At 41.1% G+C, this 21,503-nt stretch overlaps 1 protein-coding gene across 4 annotated transcripts in view; it reads right to left on the reverse strand.

Moving 5' to 3' along the window:
• Positions 1-21,503, reverse strand: part of cacna2d2a (calcium channel, voltage-dependent, alpha 2/delta subunit 2a) — an 810,266-nt gene that overhangs the window by 29,684 nt on the left and 759,079 nt on the right. For 3 of the 4 annotated variants that reach the window (XM_043708454.1, XM_043708453.1, XM_043708451.1), the window contains 9 exons: positions 21,049-21,066; positions 20,161-20,221; positions 19,552-19,649; positions 13,432-13,522; positions 12,266-12,328; positions 8,095-8,198; positions 5,808-5,909; positions 5,583-5,677; positions 3,710-3,757 (listed from right to left, as the gene is read on the reverse strand). In XM_043708454.1, coding sequence (XP_043564389.1) covers positions 3,710-3,757; positions 5,583-5,677; positions 5,808-5,909; positions 8,095-8,198; positions 12,266-12,328; positions 13,432-13,522; positions 19,552-19,649; positions 20,161-20,221; positions 21,049-21,066 — 680 coding nt within the window. The remainder of the gene's footprint in view (positions 1-3,709; positions 3,758-5,582; positions 5,678-5,807; positions 5,910-8,094; positions 8,199-12,265; positions 12,329-13,431; positions 13,523-19,551; positions 19,650-20,160; positions 20,222-21,048; positions 21,067-21,503) is intronic. The other variant, XM_043708452.1, reaches the window with a different exon arrangement.

Here is a 21,503-nt window from a genome sequence, read left to right on the forward strand (position 1 = left end):
AGGTTTTGATTCCACCCTTGGGAAATTGTGTGGAGTTTGCACAGTTTCCCCATGTCTGCATGGGTTTTCACTGGGTGCTCTAGTTTCCTCCCACAGTCTAAGGATGTGCAAGTTAGGCAGATTGGCTGTGCTAAATTGCTCATAGTGTGCAGGCGAGGTGGATTAGCCATGGGAAATACAGGGTATTGGATTAGGGCAATGGGGTAGTTCTGGGTAGGGTAATCTTTGGAGGATTGGTGTGGACTCAATGGGTCAAACAGCCTGCTTCCACACTGTAAGGAATTCTCTGAAATGTGAACTATGCACTTTGGAAGAAGGAACAAGACAAGGTAGTCCTCAATGAATGGAAATACACTAGCAAGTTCAGGAAACAGAAGGATCCTGGGATGCCACAGAACCCTGAGGGTGGCAGAACAGATTAATAAGGTAGTTAAGAAAGCATATGGATACTTGCCTTTATCAACTGTACCGTAGATTATAAGAACTGGGAGGTTATGTTGGAGCTGTACAGAACTTTGATTAGGCCACAGCTGGATTACAGTATGCAGTTCTGGTCACCACACTATTAGAAGGATGGGATTGCACTGGAAAGGATGCAGACGGGATTCACCACGATGTGGCCTGGAATGGAGCATTTCAGCTGTGATGACAGGCTGGATAAGCTCAGGTTGTTTTCTTTGAAGCAGAGAAAGTCAAAGGTGGTCCAGATAGAGTTGTATAAGATTATGAGATGCATGGATGAGGTCAATAGAAAGCAGCTATTCACTTTAGATGAAGGGTCAATAACAAGCGAGAAGAATTTGAAAGTGAAAGATTAACGGTACAGAGAGGGTTTGAGGAAACACTTTTCAGCCAGAGGGTGTTGGAGGTCTGGAATGCACTGCCTGGGAGGGTAGTTGAGACCGGAAATGTCACAACCTTAAAAAGTATCTGGATAAGCAGTGGAAGTGTTATAACATTCAAGGCAATGGTGCTGGCAGAAAAGAGGGACTGGTGCAGGTAGTAGGATATTTTTGGCAGTGTAGACTTGACAGGCCACAAGGCCTCTTCTATACTGTATGATTCTAAGTCTAACCGTTTTGGAGTGTTAAAATCCAAGCTCCCACTGAAGATAATGGAGAGTTTGGGATAGGGGCAAGGTTTAATTGAATATAATCAGTGTTCATGTCGACACTGACACTGTGCTTTTGGAGGATGTCACTGAGAGCCATTAGGAAGATGAGAAATAGGAGAGTGCGAAGCTGAGATCCTGGGGAAATGCCAGAGGTAACTGGGTGGGAGCAATAAGAGAAGCCACGTGACACTTTAGCCACAATTAGATAGCTAAAGGTGAATGCAATTCCACCCAGGTGGACGAGGGGCTCTGGTGTAGTCAGGAAGAACGATAGGGGAATGCTTATCTTGGTCACAATCACAGAGGATGTCATTTGTGTGTCATGAGACCTCCAGAAACAGGTGGCATCAGTGAGGGAGGGTGCTAAGCAGGGCAGCTGGCAGAAGGGGTAAATTTTAGGGAGGAGAAGACTTCATGGGCAGATGAATTAAATAGTCAAAGGATTTCCTCCACTAGATGTAAAGCATAGAATTAGTTCCATGTAAATATTGGTTTAATCTTAATTCCCCTGCATGTTTGTAATGTCCTAATGCCAGTGGAAGAAAGAATCCTTGCTTCATCATATTAGGGCCATCTGTATGCTTCAGCTATCATGTTACACAAGGATTTGGTAACATCTTTTTGAGTGCTTTGGCAACTGAGGGATTCAGACATAATGAAAGGCTGAGACTTTTTCACTTGAGCATAGATGACTGAGAGGTGAACTTATACAGGTTTATAAAATTGTGAGGGATAGAGACAGGGTTAATGGTAGTTGTCTTTTCCCTAGCATGGGGGATTTCAAGACGAGAGTGAATCACTTAAAATGAGAGGAGAGAGATTTAAAAAAGACATGAGGGGCAAATCTTTTACACAGAGGGTGGTTCGGGTTTGTGAGGGATAGAGACAGGGTTAATGGTAGTTGTCTTTTCCCTAGCATGGGGGATTTCAAGACGAGAGTGAATCACTTAAAATGAGAGGAGAGAGATTTAAAAAAAGACATGAGGGGCAAATCTTTTACACAGAGGGTGGTTCAGGTCCTTGAGAAAATGATGGGTACAACGTTTAAAAGACACTTGGATAAGTACATGAATAGGAAAAGTTTGGAGGGAAATGGGCCAGGAGCAGGCAGGTGGGACTTGTTTAGTTTGGGATTATGTTCAGCATGGACTGGTTGGACCAAAGGGTCTGGTTGGACCAAAGAGACATGCATGAGTCCATGTCTCGGCCTTGGGAAAGATGGGGATGGTTTTGGGAGGGAATAAGTTGTTCAAAAACTTTGGAATAATAGGGGAGTTGGAGATGAGGCAGTAATTTCTAAAGATGGAAGTATTTGAGTGGAGAAGGATGATGATCCCAGATGTGAAGGAGAGGCATAGCAACTAAGGAGCAAGAAATATGAACAACATCAGTTAATGTGGGAACCACAAAAGGAAAGTGGATGATTGGCATTTTCGTGGTAATAAGGTTGAGGGAACCGCAATAGTTCTCATGGACAACACAAACTCAGTTAGAATGTGGGGAGAAAGGAGAGAACCTGAGAAAAGTAGAAGTTCAGGGATAGTAGATGAAAAATTGGAGGGGGCCCAAAGATAGTCCTTAGGGGACACCTGAGGTAATGGCACAGGAGCAGGAAGAAAAAGAAAATGGTGGTTCTTTGGCTACAATTATTTTTCTATGAATGAACCAATGTAGACATTGCTGACTAGGTCAACATGTATTCTACATGCCTACAAACCCAAGGGGCAGTCAAGAGTCAACTCAATTGCTGTGGATCTGGAGCCACATGTAGACCAGACAGATAAGGTTGGTCGATTTCCTTCCCTAAAAGGACATTAGTAAACAGCTGGGTTTTTATGACAATCAACCATGGTTGTTTGGTCACCATTAGGCTAGTTTTCTTTTGAAGATTGTATTGAATTTAAATGTCACCATTTGCCATGGTGGGATTTGAATCCAAGGCCCCAGGTTATTGAGGTTCTGGATTACTCATCCGCTTACATTACCACTGTAGAACCAGATGTGAGCAGTCCCACCCAGCTAGAAAGAGGAGGAGAGGCAACAAAGGATTAATTGTGGTCAGACTGGTAAAATCTATAGCTGAAAATATGTTGCTGGAAAAGTGCAGCAGGTCAGGCAGCATCCAAGAAGCAGGAAAATTGACATTTCGGGCACGAGCCCTTCTTCAGGTTCATGCCCGAAATGTCGATTCTCCTGCTCCTTGGATGCTGCCTGACCTGCTGCGCTTTTCCAGCAACACATTTTCAGCTCTGATCTCCAGCATCTGCAGTCCTTACTTTCTCCTGGTAAAATCTATATACAAGAAATCCTAAGCTTGCTTAATACAGTCCTTAGATAGTATCGCCACTTACAAAAGCCTCTGAGAGTCATTGGCAAGAGTTAGCAATTGAGTTTTCCCTCCCTGTTGGCACTGAGGCCAAATAAAACCACCTATGGCACAGTCAGCTTATTGTGAATAGAACAGAGAAGTGAACCTCAGATACTGTGCTGTTAAATATCATGTGCATTCTAATAGTCCCTTGTGTTATGCTAACTGTATTTCCAGCTACAGTGACTGTACCCAACAGTTTATTGCCAAATCCCCTTTATACCCACCTCACTGTTCACATCACAGTCCATCTCACAGTTGGAAGTTGGCATACACTGTGCAAAACAAATAGAAGAGAGTGTCAGCGTATTCCTCTGACTGTATTTACACGGAATGTGTCTGTGGTCTCTCTCACAGTATGCTCTGATGCACCCTGGAAACTAACAGCTTTACCTTTCACATTCTCAAATCCAGGCTGATGAATCTGACCTAAATAATGCTGACATGACAAACAGCAATGCGTGGGAAAAAAAATCAGTTGATTGGTTGCAGGGACACAAGGGTCTCACAGAGTCTAATAACTGTGCAAGACTCAGTATAAGGATTGTCATTGACACACACACTGTCCAGTAACGGGATAGGGGTCAGTATAAGGATCACACATCTCATCATCAAAACTCACAGACCAATAAATTCAAACAAAAACACATCCCGCAACACTGCCTGGAGAAATATGATTCTGTTGTAGGTACAGGCTGTACCTCTTTCATCTGGCAGTCTCAATGCTGGGCCTTTGCTGGATCAGACAATTTGCCAAACCACGAAAGATCATGTGTCAGAGTCTGCTTTGTGTTCAGTGGCTGCTAGTGTACACCCCGGGGGTGTGATCAGTTAGAGAGGCAAGAAGCCTCAGGAGGGTCTCCTCCACATCCTATCACTGACATTGCCTATCAGTTATTTTGTTTGTCAGCATGGAATAATTTTTATTCTTCTTGAAGTTGGAACCAGGAATACATTTACACAACATTCTCTATGTTATCTGAACTATGAACATTGATCTTATTTACAGATTCTGAAAATAAATCAGGCATACTGCAGGTTCTTCTGTGAAGGGTGCTAGACCACAAAGGGGACCAGACCAGAAGGTGCTGGATTAGGGAGGTGTAATTTATAATCCAAAGGTTGGATTCATGATCTGGAGACACGAGTAAAAGTTTCATTATGGCAACTGGGGAATTTAAAATTAATATATTAAACAAATCTCCAATAAAAAGCTGGTATCAGTAATTGTGATTAGGAAATCATGATTTTTAAAAAAAATCCAGTAGGATGGGGGCCAACATTTATTGCCCATTCCTAATTGCCCTGGGTGAAGCTCCAAGTAATGAGACGAAGGGACTTCAGAGATATCTCCATCCTCAATGATATGGATGCTCAGCAAATTAACGCTCAAGTCAAGGCTGAAACAATGCCGAGTTCTCTGAAAGAATTAAAATACATATATACATCCTAATATACAATTCACTCCCACAACATACACATGCAAACATATTCATCTCCAATGTGATGCACACAGCTAGATATTCATATATGCAGATTTAGGAGTGGATAATGAATGGCTACCTTGCCAGCTTATATCCCATGAATGGGATAAATACAAAAAGTGGACCTACTTTCCAAAACACAGACACATATGTGCACATATCACACACAGACATACCCCAAAAAATTACACACACATAAATTTCACATGCATGAAACATAGGCTGACACCTCATCTTCCTCTGAAATGGCCAAACAAGCCACTTAGTTGTATGAAACCAATAAGACAGAGTGTCTGCAGAAGGATCATTGCTAACAAACATGCAAATACACATGGTTTGATAGCAGAACAGGCTGCCAGCTGAAGGAAAACATACATCTCAACACACAACATGCACAGAACATCATGTATTTTGACATGCAATGGCCCTCTGAAATGGCTAGCAAGTTATTCAGTTATTTCAAACTGATAGCAGAACAAAGTGTCAGTGTAAAGACGTCAATAACACACATACTCTGTTCTATATCGTGTCTAATGTCTCTGAACTACTGGTGATGTGCTGCTCTGGCTGGGATGTTAAGTCCCACAGGCGTATTTACTGAGCTTCATTTAATTACCTTGCGTGGTTCCACCTGGTCTCTGTTAGTCTGGTTACTAGCTAGAATTTTAAACTTTGACACCCAGGCTTCATAGTCCAACTTCACTCCAACCACTGAAAAAAATACACCGAATAAAAGAATAGTGAATTAGGCACTCGCGCTGCCAAATTGGAAACTCTTGAGTTTCAGGATTGTAAGTGGATTGTAAGTGGATACGCTAGTGTATGGAACAAATTGTCCTACCTGCAGGTTTCAGGGATTTTCCATAGATGCGAAGGTCCACAGCAGCACTCACCAGAATCCCGATACTGTTGTTTATGAGGTCCATGTTAATCATACTATTTGCTGAGGATCAATGAGAATATAAAGTTAGAACTTGTCCATGTTATAATTTAATTTTATAGCATCAGTTCAGAAAACAGAAACATGCTTTACAAATGCATTAGCAACTCGTACAGAAACTACAAAAAAACTATTTAATAAATCCAAATGTGTATAAAGAGAATCAAGATGCCTTGGCTCCCAAAATACTGCCATTTTTAAGAATGAAGTAACATACACAATTCAAAGGAGGTGTGATGACAACTCATGACACACAGAGACACACATCCACATCACACACGCAGACACATCTAAATCACATGCAGAAACACATCTGCATCATATACAGGAACACATTCATATCAACCATACAGAAGCCAAAGTCCAGCTGCACAAGATAGGAGCAGAAAGAGAATGAGAACAGTAATGATACGAGATACAGTAGTGAGGGCTACAGACAGGCATTTCTATAGCCTGAGAAGTGTCTCCAGGATGTGCCCCCCCTGGGGCCAGTTTAAAGGATATCACTGAATGATTGTGGTACAGTCTGAAGGCAGAGGGCAAATAGTCAGAGATTGTGGTTCACATTGAGCATAATAGAACACAGGATCTCAAAGGTTGTAATCTCTGGATTACTCCTGGATATAGTTAATGGGGAGAAGATGCTTCTACTAGTAGACTAGGATCCGAGGGCACAGTGTTAGAGTGAAGGGTCTATCCTTTAGAACTGAGAGGAAGAGGAATGTCTTGAGCCAGAGGGTGGTTAATTTGCGGAACCCACTGCCATTGAGAGCTGTGGAGGCCAAGTCATTGTGTGTATTTAAGACATAGGTAGGTTCTTGATTGGTAAGGGTAACTGGAAAACAAGAAAAGGGTTTGAATCACAATTGAATGGCGGAGCAGACTCAATGGGCCAAATGGCTTAATTCTGCTCCTATGACTCATGGTCCTATGGAATAGATAAGGGAACTAATGGATGCAGTATATTTTGAAGATCAGAAGGTTTTGCAAAGAAGGTCTAATTTTCTGATGGTATAAGGGCTATGGGATACAGATTTAAGGTCAAGATGCTGTTGCGAAGATCCTTTTCATGTAGTAATTTGTAATGACATGGAACTTGTTGCCAACAGGGGTGACGCAAACAGAAACAATCAACGATTTTTAAAGGAAAATTGGGTGGATACAGGAAACAAACTTGCAGAGCTACAAGGACTGAGCAGGCAAATGGAAAGAACTAGATTGCACCATGGCAAGGTGGCATGGAAATGATGGGCCAGGTGGCCTCCTTCTAGGGTTAGGGTTAGGACCAGGACCCAGTATTAAGCTGTTGCAGTCAGTGCATGTTGGATCATCAATGCATATTTTCCATCTTCTTGGATCCTGTTTTAAAGTTACCAACCAGGGCCTTCTGTTGTTTATCTCACGACGTTGCACTAAAAACCTGTGGGAACTTACATTTATGCATTAACAATGAGACAATATTGAAGTCTCTGTATGTGTCTTGCTGAGATTCTATGGAAATAGCTATTCATTTAACATTGAAAGCCCAAGGAGCCATCATTTAATCTGATTTTACCAGGTCTGACACAAACCATCTATCTATGTTTCATTGAGTCGTCTGTGACTCTTAATATCAGGCAACAGTGGCACAGTGGTTAGCACTGCTGCCTCACAGCGCCAGAGACCCGGGTTCAATTCCTGCCTCAGGCAACTGCCTGTGTGGAGTTTGCACATTCTCCCCGTGTCTGCGTTGGTTTCCTCCGGGTGCTCCGGTTTCCTCCCACAGTCCAAAAAAAATGTGCAGATTAGGTGAATTGGCCATGCTAAATTGCTCGTAGCGTTAGGTGAAGGGGTAAAATAAAATGTAGAGGAATGGGTCTGGGTGGATTGCTCTTTGGAGGGTCGCTCTTCGGAGGTTCGGTGTGGACTTGTTGGGCCGAAGGGCCTGTTTCCACACTGTAAGAAATCTAATCTAATATGTCAGGCTAAGATATTGAGGGCCTTTCAATTACGCTGTCACATTGAGACCTGGTAGTATCTCAATTGGATGGTATACAGAGTAAAACATAATTGACAAGAATGTGAAACTCAGTATGCTAAACCCTCAAGTCACTCACTATGTTTGAGTAGCTTCAAGGATAGCGTTTGCAAGTAACTAACACGAGATATGCTTCGTTTAGAACACAATGCAAATACACAGGATACATACGTTCCCTATATGGTGCATGGAAAAGGAAACCACTGTTATCCAGACTTCTCCTGTAGTAGCTTGCACTGAAGGGCTCGGGGTCTTCATTCCACTCTTCTGCCGCCCTGTAAATACATATTGATCACTAAGTGGTCAACAACTGATAGTGGCAATATACTTAACATCCCCAACCTCTCCTGAAATATGTTTCACAGGCAATTTGTGGATATTAAATCATTTACTAACTGGAAGTCTGATTTGGAAATCTCTGTTAATAGTCCCTGAATAGCTTATTAACAGCTAACTGTAAATATTTCGTTGGTAGTTAAGCCTTGAATCTTCAAGCAATGTTCAGGCAAAAGTAGCTCATGTAGATCATTATTTTTTAAAACATTTAGTAGATTAAGAGAGAATAGTTAGAAAAGATGTTACAGTTGACCATGCAGCATTGGAAATGACAAGAGCAAACCCAGTCCTGTTTACTCAGCAATGTTCTCCTACTAACATCTACGTACAGACTAATCAAGCAACAGTCTGATATAGTCATTCTCATAGAATCATACCTTACAGATAATGTCCCAGACACCAACATCTTCATCCCTTCATCAACATGTTCTGTCCTACTGGCAGGATATACCCACCAAGGTAGAGGCATAGTGGGATACACTTGGGAGGGAGTTCCTCTGGGGGTGCTCCATGTTAACCCCTATGAGGTCTCATAGGATCAGGTCAGATGTGGACAAGGAAACATACTTATTACTACTTACCACATCCTTTCCCTCAACAGGAGGAAACAGAGTGAAAAAAACACAGAACGTACTCTGGGTGATGTCCTGAATATTCATCATCAGAAGTGCATTGGTAACACCCATACTGATCGAGCTGGCCAAGTCCTAAGGGAATTATCTGCTACACTAGGCCTGTGGCAGATGGTAAGAGAATTAAATGGGAAAATCCTACTTTGCCTCATCTTCACAAATTGACCTGTCTGAGATGCATCTATCCAAAGTATCCAAAACAGTATTGGTGGCATTGATTGCTGCACATTCTCATCAAAACATTAAGCATACCCTCCATCGTGTAATGTGATACTACCACTGTGCTGATTCAGATAGATTCTGAACAGATCTTGCAACTCATGATAAGCTGTGGGCCACAACAACAATTCCTCTAGGCTGTGTGGCTGAACATGCAGCTGTAATGATATTCTGTGCACAGTGATTGTGTTGGCACACTGAATGCAGCATTTATTTACGGTTCCAGAAGAGGACCACAGCTGGTAAGGAAGTCAGAAGGAATGTTGCCTGTGAACATAGAAAATGGGAGGAGTAGGCCATTCAGCCCTTCGAGACTGCTCTGGCATTCAATATGATTATGGAATTATAGAACCCCTGCCATGTGGAAAGAAGCCATTTTGCCCATCGAATCTGCACCAAGCCTCTAAAGAATGTCCCACTCAGATCCAGCCCCCAACCTTATCCTTGCAGCCCCGCATTTAGCATGGTCAATTCACCTAACCTGCACATCTTTGGACTGTGCGAGGAAACCGGAGTACCTGGAGGAAACACACATAGACAGTCGCCTAAGGTTGGAACCAAATCCAGGTCCCTGGTGCTGTGAGGCAGCAGTGTTAACCACGGAGCCACTAACTCAGTCTCCTGTTTCTGCTTTATCCCTATACCCTTTGATCTCTTTAGGCAAAAACCTATATCCAACTGCTTCTTGAAGTCATATAATATTTTAGATTTGACTGCTTCTGTGTCGGAGAATTCCTTCACTACTCTCTGAGTGAAGAAATTTCTCCTCACCTTAGTCCTAAATGACCAACCCTGTATCCTTGGACTGTAAACCCGGGTTCAGAATTCCCTGGTCATTGGGAACATCATTCCTGTGTTATCCTGTCAAGTCCTGTTAGAGTTTTATAGGTTTCTGAGATCTTCCCTCATTCTTCAAAACTCCAGTCACTCCTCATATGTCAGTCTTACAATCCAAGGCATCTGTCTGGTAAACCTTCGCTGCGCTCTCTCTATAGCCAGAACATCCTTCTTCGGATAAAGAGACCTAAACTACTCTGCAGTACTCCAGGTGTGGTCTCAACATGGCCTTGTTTAACTGCAGCAAGACATCCCTGCTCTAACAGCAGCATCAGGCATATCTAAAAATGAAGTGCCAACCTGGTGAAGCTGCCAAATATGACATACTTGTAAAGAGAACACAGAAGAGAGAAAAGAACAATACAGCATAGGAACAGGCCCTTCGGCCCTGCAAACCTGTGCCAACATGTTTTGCCCTTCCATACTAAAACTGTCTTCACTTACAGGATCCATACCTTTCTATTCCCTTCCTATTCAAGTATTGTCCAGAATGCTGCTTTTGTATCTGCTTCCACCACCACCTCTGGCAGCACAAGTTGATGGCACTCACCACCCTTTGTGTGGAAAAACTTGCCTTGCACATCTCTGTTAAACTGCCCCCTCGTTGAACCTGTGTCCCCTATGATGTGGAGGTGCCAATGTTGGACTGGGGTAGACAAAGTTAAAATTCACACAACGCCCAGTTGATAGTTCAACAGGTTTATTTGAAAATACAAGCTTTTGGAGCACTGCTCCTTTGTCAGGTAACTTGTAGGCAGGATCATAGTAAAAGATCGTAGTGTCATACAACTGATGCAAAGTATTAAACATACCTAGATTGCTATTAAGTCTTTAATCACTTAGAATGGGAATGCAGGTTTGATTGGTTAATACGTAAATCCCAGAATGTCTTTCAAGTCACAGTCCCAAGATAACTTAATGTTTTATCAATATCTAAACAAAGGTGATGTCTCAGCTCAGACAATGCATTAAAGGTGTGAGGTCAGAATGTGTCTGTATCTCAACCTTAAGTCAGACTGGTTCTATTTCCAAAGTAGGAATTTATAAAATTTCACATTGAAAGATTACCTACAGATTGCGTGTTTTTTAAACAAAATAGAATGTATCTGCAAATACAAATCTGCAAATGGAAAATCATCCCATAGATATACAAGTGTGCGTGCTTGTGTGTGTGTGTGAGAGAAAAAGAGTGTGTATGTGTGTGCATGCTTGAGAGAGACTGAAATATGGCCACCCAGCCCTGACTTCATTACAGTCTTGGTCCAAATATTGATAAAAAGAGTGAATTCCAGAAGTGAGGTGAAAGTGACTGCCCTTGACATCAAGGTCACATTTCATTGAGTATGGCATTAATGAGCTCATATCTCTTGAATGAATGCAAAAAAAAATGAAGGGGACATTACATTGTTCAGTGGATGGTGGGATCAAGGAAATGACTAAGTGAACACAACTCATTCAAAACCAGCACTTAAGCCTGTATCATCTCTTTGCTCCAGAATTCCAAAACTAAGCCCACTTTCCTTTTCCATCCTTCAGTGCTCCTTTAAATGATGTAATGTTAACTGGATCAATATATTACCAAAGCAAAGCATTCCACATTCCAACAGTAATTCATATGTAAATATTTTTTACCTCCTTCCCTCACTCTCTGACTGACGATTAGAAATTGAACAGACTCAGCACTGAATCTCCAAGCCAGGGTAGAGTATTTTAATTCGAAGAACAGTGCAACTTCAAGAGGCAGTATAACTGGGAGGGACAGTGTGCTGTAACTCCAAGGGGACAGTAAAATTTTCAAGGAGAGTAAGCTGTAACTCCAAGGGACAGTGAAATACTAAAGGACAGTGTACTACAATTCCGAGGGACAGTAAAATTCTGAGGGACTGTGTGCTGCAACTCCAAGAATTATACAGTACCTTCAAGAAGGACTGGAATGCCATTGGCCAGTTTAATGCAATACCAGTGAAACACCTAATAGTCCACCACTTTAATTCTGAGAGGTACAATTATTCCAAGAGACAGTATAATCCTCAGATACCTATGAACTATAACATTGAGGCATAGGTGCAAGTCCAAAGGGCAGCATAACAGAGCAGCTTGACTGCAAGAGGCATTTTTCATTGGTAATGAAGGACAGTGTCTCTCTATGGGATAGTCTCCGACTGTTGGTATCTGTGAGGGACAAAATGCTTTTAACTCCAAATGTTTCCCCTTTAGAATCTCGTTTCTGCTTTTTAAGTTTTTTGCCCATATATTGCTTTGGACTCCGTACCATTTACACAATAACAAGCCCGCTTTAAGAGGAAATGGATACTTACTTGGCTGGAAAAACTCTCGTAATTCCTCCATCGGTGGCCACAAAAACTGCCAGGAGACCTAGCCTAAAATCAGGAAAAGGGACCGAGAGACACAAAAACCAGGAGTGGAAGCAATAGGGAGAAAGTGAGTTAATAGGGAAAGAGACACAGAAAAGATAATGAGCGTAACAACATGAAACAGAGAGAAAGAAAGACAGAAAGATAAAAAATTTGGTGCAATAAAATGAAGAGGCAGATAGAAAATCAGGGAGTGAAACACAACATATGCAGAACATGTGAGATATGAAAATAGAGAATAAGACACACATATTGAAAAGAAAACAAGATAACAGAGAGAAAGACCCAGGAGGAGGGGGCAATTGAGAAAGAGAGAGAAGGGGAATGAAAACAAATCAAGTTAGTGCTCAATTCAACAACTTTACATTCATCACTGGATTCTCAGTTCCAAAATTCCTATTAAATTTTCCTGTATGTGCCTCACTGGAGTCCCCTTCTACCAAATGATTTTAAATCACTATTTCCCTGGTCTAAAATGTATACAAAGTGAGCTCACATCACTGAAAATATAAATTCTTGTTTATTTGTTGGGTTAAAAACACAGAAAAAACAAAATTATCCCTGTTGACTGCCTAAGCAAGTTCAATCAAAGATTAAGATAATTACTTTCTGAAGAATTGATTGTTGTAATGATGAGGACCGAAGTCTGACAAATTCCATCCTATATTAGTTCAGAGCACAATTGATATAATTCAAAAAATCTCCTTGGTCCAATACATCAGCAATCTGCTGTAACTGAGATTCAGATATGGCATTGTCTGTGCTGCAGTTGCAGAGGGAGGAGAAAAAAAGTCTCCTTGGCATATTTTACTATGTTGAAGGTGTTGTATAATTGGAGTTTTGTTTTGTTCTGTAATTTTGACAACTTGACACCTACAAGTACAGAAAACATATTGGGAACTTCTAATGTTTCTATAAACTGACTAACCAGCCAAGTAATCAAGGAATTTAAACAAAACATTTTTACTCCAGTCCTCTTGTCTCCTGTTGCTGTTACTATTGGACTGACTATCACACATTGGAACCCTGTTACTCTCACCTCTGCTGTGGCAATGACTGAATGATTACTGTCAACTGCTTCAATAATCCGAGCAGATCCAGGAACTTACGTGTGCAAGTCGTGATTCCTCCAAACTTTCTCCACTAGTTTGGCAGTAACCCCTGAATCCAGGATCAGATTATAGATCAGACTTGAATCACCTAGAAAAACATGGAGACAAGGTGACTGCTAGTGCGACATTGCTGGACTTGGCCTTGATGGAATTTTCACGGACGTTATGAAGTCCTCAGCCTCTCACATTAACTCATCATTGATCAAATTATAACTTCATGCCTACAAAATGATCAGGAACAGCAACACTGATTACTATGAGTTTATACAAGGAGAGCCCAGGACTTGCTTTGAATATATTGTGCAGCTGACAAATTTATATGCAGTAACTTCACTGAATAGAGATCCACCAACAGGCGAAACTTGGTGAATGCAGGCAAGGTGAAATTAGATCCTAAATTGGTGAGATCAGATTTATAATTCCACCGCGGATGTCTTTCTTTTCCAAACATTTGAGTCAGTTTTTACAAAATAGAACCCTTACACTGTGGAAGCAGGCCATTTGGCCCATCAAGTCCACACTGACCCTCCGAAGAGCATATCACCCAGACTTGCCCCCCTACTCTAACCCTGTAACCCTGCATTTCCCATGGCCAATCCACCTAGACTGCACTTCCGAATAGTCAATCCACACACGGGAAAAGTTATCATGAGTTTCAAATGAAGATCAGTGTAAAATGAATCTGACCCACACAAAGTATTCAAGAGGAAATACAGTAATAGTTAAGCAGTAAGTTTACAGAGACACTGGTGAGTTATATTGATCAGTGAGATTACAATTAGGATTATGTTTATGGTTAACCAGTGAAATGGGAAGACAGTGGTATTCCAGTCACTATACATACATCTTTAGAACAAACCTTTTCTTCCTGTAGTCATCAAGAGCACAAAGTCAGATACTGCAGTAACACAGCACAATAGAAGTTATTTATGGTGGAGGTATCTGTAGTTATCTGTCCAGATTGTTGACAGCACATATCAACTGATTATTTGGCTCTGAGGAAGTGTGGGGAACTGGGGACATTTCAATCAGAGCAGCCAATCTCCTACATGTGTTGAGATGTTTAGACCAGATGAGCATGGCATCTCTAAATAAAACTCAGTGCATTTACTGTTGTACGACTTTGTATTCCACATGGACAAAGGATGTATTATAAGACATGATTTGATGTTTGAACAAAGCAGTAAATAGTAGAACTCCTTGAACAACTGCAAGAGCTGATATTAATAGGGATGTCCACAATAACGATGAGGATTTAATGTCAGGATGTTAATAACAGGGTGTGTGCTCCCAGCAAGCACTGCTTCACAATTTCACTATCTAGATGAAGATAAGGAAAAGCTAAGCGACACAGAAGGTCAGGTATGCTTGGAGTACGTACCTAACCCCATTGGTTATCCTTCCATGATCTTTAAGATTTGAGAATAACCTGGACAGTCACCTTTTGGGAAAGCTACGTGTATGGAATGAGCTGCCAGAAGAAGTGGTGGAGGCTGGTACAATTGCAACATTTAAAAGGCATTTGGATGGGTATATGAATAGGAAGGGTTTGGAGGGATGTAGGCCAGGTACTGGCAGGTGGAACTAGATTGGGTTGGGATATCTGGTAGGCAAGGACGGGTTGGACCGAAGGGTCTGTTTCCATGCTGTACATCTCTATGACTCTAATCACATTCTTGCTCTTCTATTCTCTATCTCCAGAAACCCACATATCCTTTTGCACCTTTGTACCTTTGGGTGGTTGTAAAATATCCCATTCTAACTATTTCAAAAAAGAAGGGGGGTTCTCCTGGCCACTGTTGATCATTAGAAAAACAACTGGCTGCATAGATGCTAGTGGGAGCTTGTTGTTTCCCACATCATACATTTCAAATGTATTTGATTGGCCGTAAATCACTTTAGAGCCTGTGGTCATGAAAGATGCTATATAAATGCAGAATTTGTTTTTCTTCCTTTCACTGTTCCTGCACTTTATTTTGAGCCTTACTATTTGTGGTGAGCTTCTTTTGATTGATCTTTTCAGAATTCTCTGCTTGAACTGGTTTGGACTAATATGAATCCTCACTGTGCTGGGGCCTCATTGATTGTGAAATACCACTGAGAACTGGCTAGGGCATGATTCATGAAGGCAGTAGTGTGTTATTGGGATAGTAAAGGGTCCCGTTCAGATTTAATTTAGATCTCATAATTAAAGTTACAGTGAACCCAAAAAAATCTTACAAATTACCTGGTTCAACTTTGAACGCTTAGATTTTGGAAGGGAGGCAGTTAAACACAGACACATCAGGATCTTTGGACTCTCTATAGCTCAGTTTACCAATCGAGTCAGTGAGATTCCAGATCAGCTGTGATACGAAAATTCAGGAGATGGGGCTAAATGAGTGAACACTGTATGAAGTCTAACAAAGATAGAGTTAAATAATTTTATTTTGTTTAGAATGCATAACATATTGACAGCTGTAGTTTGTGCAATTTATTGAGTTTTTATTTTGGGAGATTAAGCTCATGTAGATGAAAGATAGAACTGCCCTGTCTACGATAAGAATAATCAGTGCTTCTGGAGTGCACAATATTTACTTTATGACACCACGATCAGTACAAAACGATCATTTATTTCATTAACACAGGACACTAACAAATGGCAAAAGGATTCTGAATTAAGAAAAGGTGGGGTAAGCACTTTGGGTTAACAAAGTACAAGAGGTGTCAGGTTTAGCCAATCAGTTGAATACTCCATAGAGGGAGATAATTATTAGAAATTTATCATGGACAACGCCGAGCAGGTATTGGCCTATTTGGTGAACAATATACGCATCTACCAGCAATGTACGCTCCTTCTTTATTATGTTGTACTAATACTATTATGTTGATTTTCAAGTGCAAGGGCCACCTTACAATAATGTTCACATCACTGAGCCTTGCTCTGAGTGAAAAGGACATGAATGCCACTGACACGTTCTCCTGATTGGCCTGCTAAAGTTATAAGCCAATTATCTGGACCTCAGAAAAATGTGGGCAAATATGGTATTTAAAACATCACAGGAGTATTCTGATGCAGAAGCGGCCTTTATGACCATCCTGCCAGCACCTGCTCTACAAATGAACACCATTACCTAGTGCCAATCTCATGCTTTTTCCCTATACCGTTGCACATTATTTCTATATAAACAATCATCCAATGCCTCAGTTGAATCTGCCTCCATCTCACTTCCAGACAGTGCACTGCATACACTAATTATTAGCTGGTAAAACATGGATTTTGCACCTCACATTTGCTTCTTTTACAAATAGCTTTAGACCTGTAGTTCTGGTTCTCAATCCTTTTATGAGTGGGAACAGTTTCTCCCAATCTACTCTATCAAACTCACTCACACTTTTGAAATGCACAATTTATGAAACTGGGGAAAAGTATGTCTGAGCTGCTGTCTGCGATTAGTTTGCATTCAAAGCCAGTATTGTTTGGCATAATCCTCAACTGAAAGAGAAACCACGACATCAGGTTCTGGATAAGTGGTGTGGTAACTTTGAAATCCTGGCTGGGAAATCAAATCGTGACCTGAGTTTACTTGGGAAATGAAGGCTGATTGAATCTAAAAAGAAAAAACACAAAGAGATCTGACTTCAGGTCAAAGCAAGAAGTCTGTGGAAAGATGTGTGCGCGTGACAGTTGAAAGGAATGAAACTTGAAGACTGGATTTAGCAGCAGGGATAGTGTAATAAGAGTTACTGTCACCGCTTCAGTTATCCACATCATGAACACCATTTTGACCAAGATAAGAAGTGTGCCATTTTGGTGATTACTTGGATTAGGTAAAGCTGCCACTGAAGGCCAAACACGGATCAAATGACCAAACAAGAAGTAGTGTCAAACTCTACCTGAGGAAGATAGGGTTGTGATTTTCTTTTGGCTGTACACGCTAAAGATTTTAAATGGACTGCCAGTAAATCTGTGAAATCTACCTTTGTTGTATCAATTATTTAAAGTAATTTATAGTTTTGACTGAACACAATTTACATGTTACTTCATTCTTAATTCTTTTTTGATTGTTAAAGTTAAAACTGTTAAATCTTTTCTCTTGTTTTCTTCCATTTGTTGTTTGATAAGTTTGGTTTTTTTACCCAAACAATTCCACCAAACAATTTTGACATCATTCAATGTTTGACAACACTCATTTACGATAATCCATGCTCCAAAGCGATCGTCTAGTCATTATTTGACAGTTAACAGTGATCCATTTAAATCACCAACCCTGAAATGAAAACACACTGCTCAAACAACAATTGTAAGACTTGTCAGCAATGTTTGACTGAAATTATTCAGAATCTATTTACAAGCAACTAAGCTGAAATTAAGCAAACAAAAGCAATTCCTCAGCCAAAAAACACTGGCTAGACATTACAAAGAGTGTTAGCCACTTTTCTAAATCTCAACCGCATACAGATGGATAAACACTGCAGCAATTATCATACTGCTATTATTGTTAGCTATATTACTTTAGATGATTATAATAATTTATTACAGTTGATATTGTACTATTGTAATTTTTTAAATTCATTCATGTAATGGTGAGCATCACTACCAGGCAAGCTTTTATTGCTCATCATTAACTGCATTGGAGGTAGTGGTGGTTACCCATCTTCTTGAGCTGCTGTGTGCCCTGGTTACTAGATGCACCCACAGTGCTGTTAGGGAGGGACTTCCAGAATTTTGACCCTGTGGCATTGGAGAAATGGCGATTCAAGTCAGATAGTGTATGACATGAAGGGGAACGTGTCTGTGATGGTGTTCCCATGGATGTGGGAGTTCAAAACTAGGGGCATATTTTTAAAAAAGTGGGCGGCACGGTGGCACAGTGGTTAGCACTGCTGCCTCACAGCACCAGAGACCCGGGTTCAATTCCTGCCTCAGGCGACTGACTGTGTGGAGTTTGCACATTCTCCCCGTGTCTGCATGGGTTTCCTCCGGGTGCTCAGGTTTCCTCCCACAGTCCAAAAATGTGCAGGTTAGGTGAATTGGCCATGCTAAATTGCCCGTAGTGTTAGGTGCAGGGGTAAACGTAGGGAATTGGGTCTGGGTGGGTGCGCTTCAGTGGGTTGGTGTGGACTTGTTGGGCCGAAGGGCCGTTTCCACACTGTAGGTAATCTAATCTAATCTAATCTGCTGACCCTGTCCTTTTAGGTGGTAGAGATCATGGGTTGGAAGATCGAAGTAGCCTTAGGAAGTTGGTGAGTTGCTGGCTTGTATTTTCTATTTTTTAATTTTAAACGTAATTTCACTGCACTTTCTCCCAGTGTTGCTGCATTCACATTGTTTTTTATCATCTCCCCCATCATCATGGCAAAGTGTCTCTTGCTTTTTCTCGCAGAGTTGGTGACTCTATGGGCACAAGCCCTGGAGAATCTTCAGAAGGCAGGGTAACCTACCAGTTGAAATGGAAAGGGTGAGGGACACTTCTGTGAAAAAGTTTGGAAAATATGTGATAGGATTTGTTTATATCATAATCTATAGGAAGCTGCATTTGGATGCCTATATGCATGCTTACACAAATTAAAGAAGCTGTGATTACTTTTGACTCCAGAATTATAATTGCTTGTAATCAGGACTCGTTCCAAATTAAACCTCAAAATAAATTTGATTTCAAATGAAGCATTGTTACATTTGGAGTGGCATCAAACACAGTAATCGATGTCAAAACTTTCTGGTAGGGAGGTTACTCGTCTCCATGGAGATCATAACAACATGCTGACACATTACTTAAAAATGATATCCTAAATTCCACATCTTGTTCAATGCTTGTTCAAGATTTTACTGAAATTTTAAATATCAGAAAATATCCCATCCACATATTTAGCATCAGTACCTTAAAAAATTTTCCCTTTAAAATCTAGACTTGACTCTCCATAAGAAAATTCTCTTCATGAGAATTTTTACGATGTTTTCATCCAATCTTTATTTAAAAACCAGTGAAACACAGTACAGTAGATCCCTGCAGGCAATAGCAAGCCTGCATCTTTTACAACATCTAAATAATGTCATAACTGAACCAGAAAATGAAGCTTCCATGAGCTGACAGGTAGTTGAGGGGTCCTGCCCCTGGAGACTGTTGCTGTACTCACAGTTCTTGTAGTCAGGAGTGTTCTTATCCATCAGACTGATAAAATTGAATAACAACTCTGTGTTGTTGTCTGACTTGACAAGATCCTTGCAGTATTCCCTAGGAGGAAATCCAAGTGTAAACACATTCCATGAGGGTAAAGTGGACACTGGATGAAAGAGACAGTGACAAGCCCTTATCCTCAAACCCCTAGGGTGTCACTCCTGTACGAGGATGGGACAGTAACATGAAAAGGAATCATGCTGCAGGAAGATCCCTATCCTTTAACACACAGACAGCCGGGAGTTATACTGCCACAGATGAGTGCCATGCAGTGGTAGGAGCCTTCAGACAAGGGCCATCACAGCCTGGAAGCTCATGCATTATCAGTGATTTCATAATGGGAAGAGACTATGCCAGAGCAGAGAAATAGATATTCATTACAAAGGCAGACATAGCAGGTGCAATCAGAGGCCGCAGCTCAGGTTGGTGTGGGGCTGGTTGGAGGATGATGGTGGTAAGGAGGAGTATTGACTGATTCACGTCAGATTTGGGCAGCAGGGTGATGTATATGGCACAATGAGCATACAGCATGAAGCAAATGGGCAAGCGCACACACACACACAGCTACCTGGGAGCAATGAATACATGTCCCACGGTCTCAAAGGAGCTGGGTAACAAGGATTCAAAATCTGCAATAAAAAGGAACATTATCTGGGAACTACTGGCGAGGGGGAGGTGCAGCTCACACCTGCAGCGTCTCAGACATGTTATCATTAGCACAGGAGCGGAGAAGAAACTACACAACTCTTAAAAATGAGAAGATCAAGAGGTTGATCTGCAGGGTCGAAGCACATCTCAGAAGAGTAGTTGTAGCCACTATGTTGCCCAAAAACAGACAATTTTTACATTCTGGAACATGGAAAGTCCAAAATACTAGCCAATAAAAGAGGTAATTCTTTTTTTAAGACTAGAAATACTTGAAATAGTTGATTACCAATTGCATTTTTTCAACATCTTCCACTGCACCGATTATAGTCAGTAACTGAACGTCACTCATAAGGCACCAACATGGCCAAACTCTTTAAATTACATGGAGACAATCAAACTCTGTTTTGAAAGGATGGAGCATAGGGTCCAATTACAGGCTAATAGGGAGGAAGTGGATAGGTGGGGTCCAAACAGCACCGATATCTCTTCAGTATCATTGAGGAGGGGTGGGTTAGTTAGTGAGGAAGGAAGTGAGAGAAAGGAAGAAAAAGAGGGGAGAAACAGAGAAAGCAGGACATTAAAGTTGGATACAATAGGAAGCAGATATCTAGAGGAAGATATTCAGAGCAATGCAAAGGAAATTTGTAAGCCATTGTGGACATAACAAGACATTGCATCAATAGGGTTAGATAGGGAATTTGAGAAGGGGTCAGACGGGCAGGTAAATGGGCAAGCAGGCTGGGTACAGTGGGGGATAGGCACTGAACAAAGAGGGTGGGGGGGAGGGGACCAATATTCAGATACTTGCCCTTGTTGTTGTTTTGGACTGTGTGAATCCATCATAGAGAGAGAAAGCAGAAAAAAAGGGGTTGGGTAGGAAGGGGGTCACAAACAATATTTTATTCAATTACTATTTGAATAAAAATATTGTGTATAAATATACTGAGAATATTGCAACTGACAAAATAAAAATATATCAAAAGAGCAAACAAACAGTTGCAAACATCTAGACCGATAGCTCTAGGTGCTCTGCACACGAGGCTAGCATGCGATAGCCAGGGGCAAATGATTCTAAAGCTTCAGCAAACAGAACAAGGCAAGTCCAAATAATCCGGAAATTAAAAAGAAAAACCAAAGAAAACAAAACAACAGAATCAAACAAAAATGCAAGAAAGAAACTGAAATCCAAGTAGAACATAGTGAAAAGCATGCACATTTTCACAGTCTCTGCGTGGTTTGCTGCTTCAGAATCATCGTATATTC

The sequence above is a fragment of the Chiloscyllium plagiosum genome, chromosome 18 (assembly GCF_004010195.1).
Source record: "Chiloscyllium plagiosum isolate BGI_BamShark_2017 chromosome 18, ASM401019v2, whole genome shotgun sequence".
NCBI classification, from domain to species: domain Eukaryota; kingdom Metazoa; phylum Chordata; class Chondrichthyes; order Orectolobiformes; family Hemiscylliidae; genus Chiloscyllium; species Chiloscyllium plagiosum.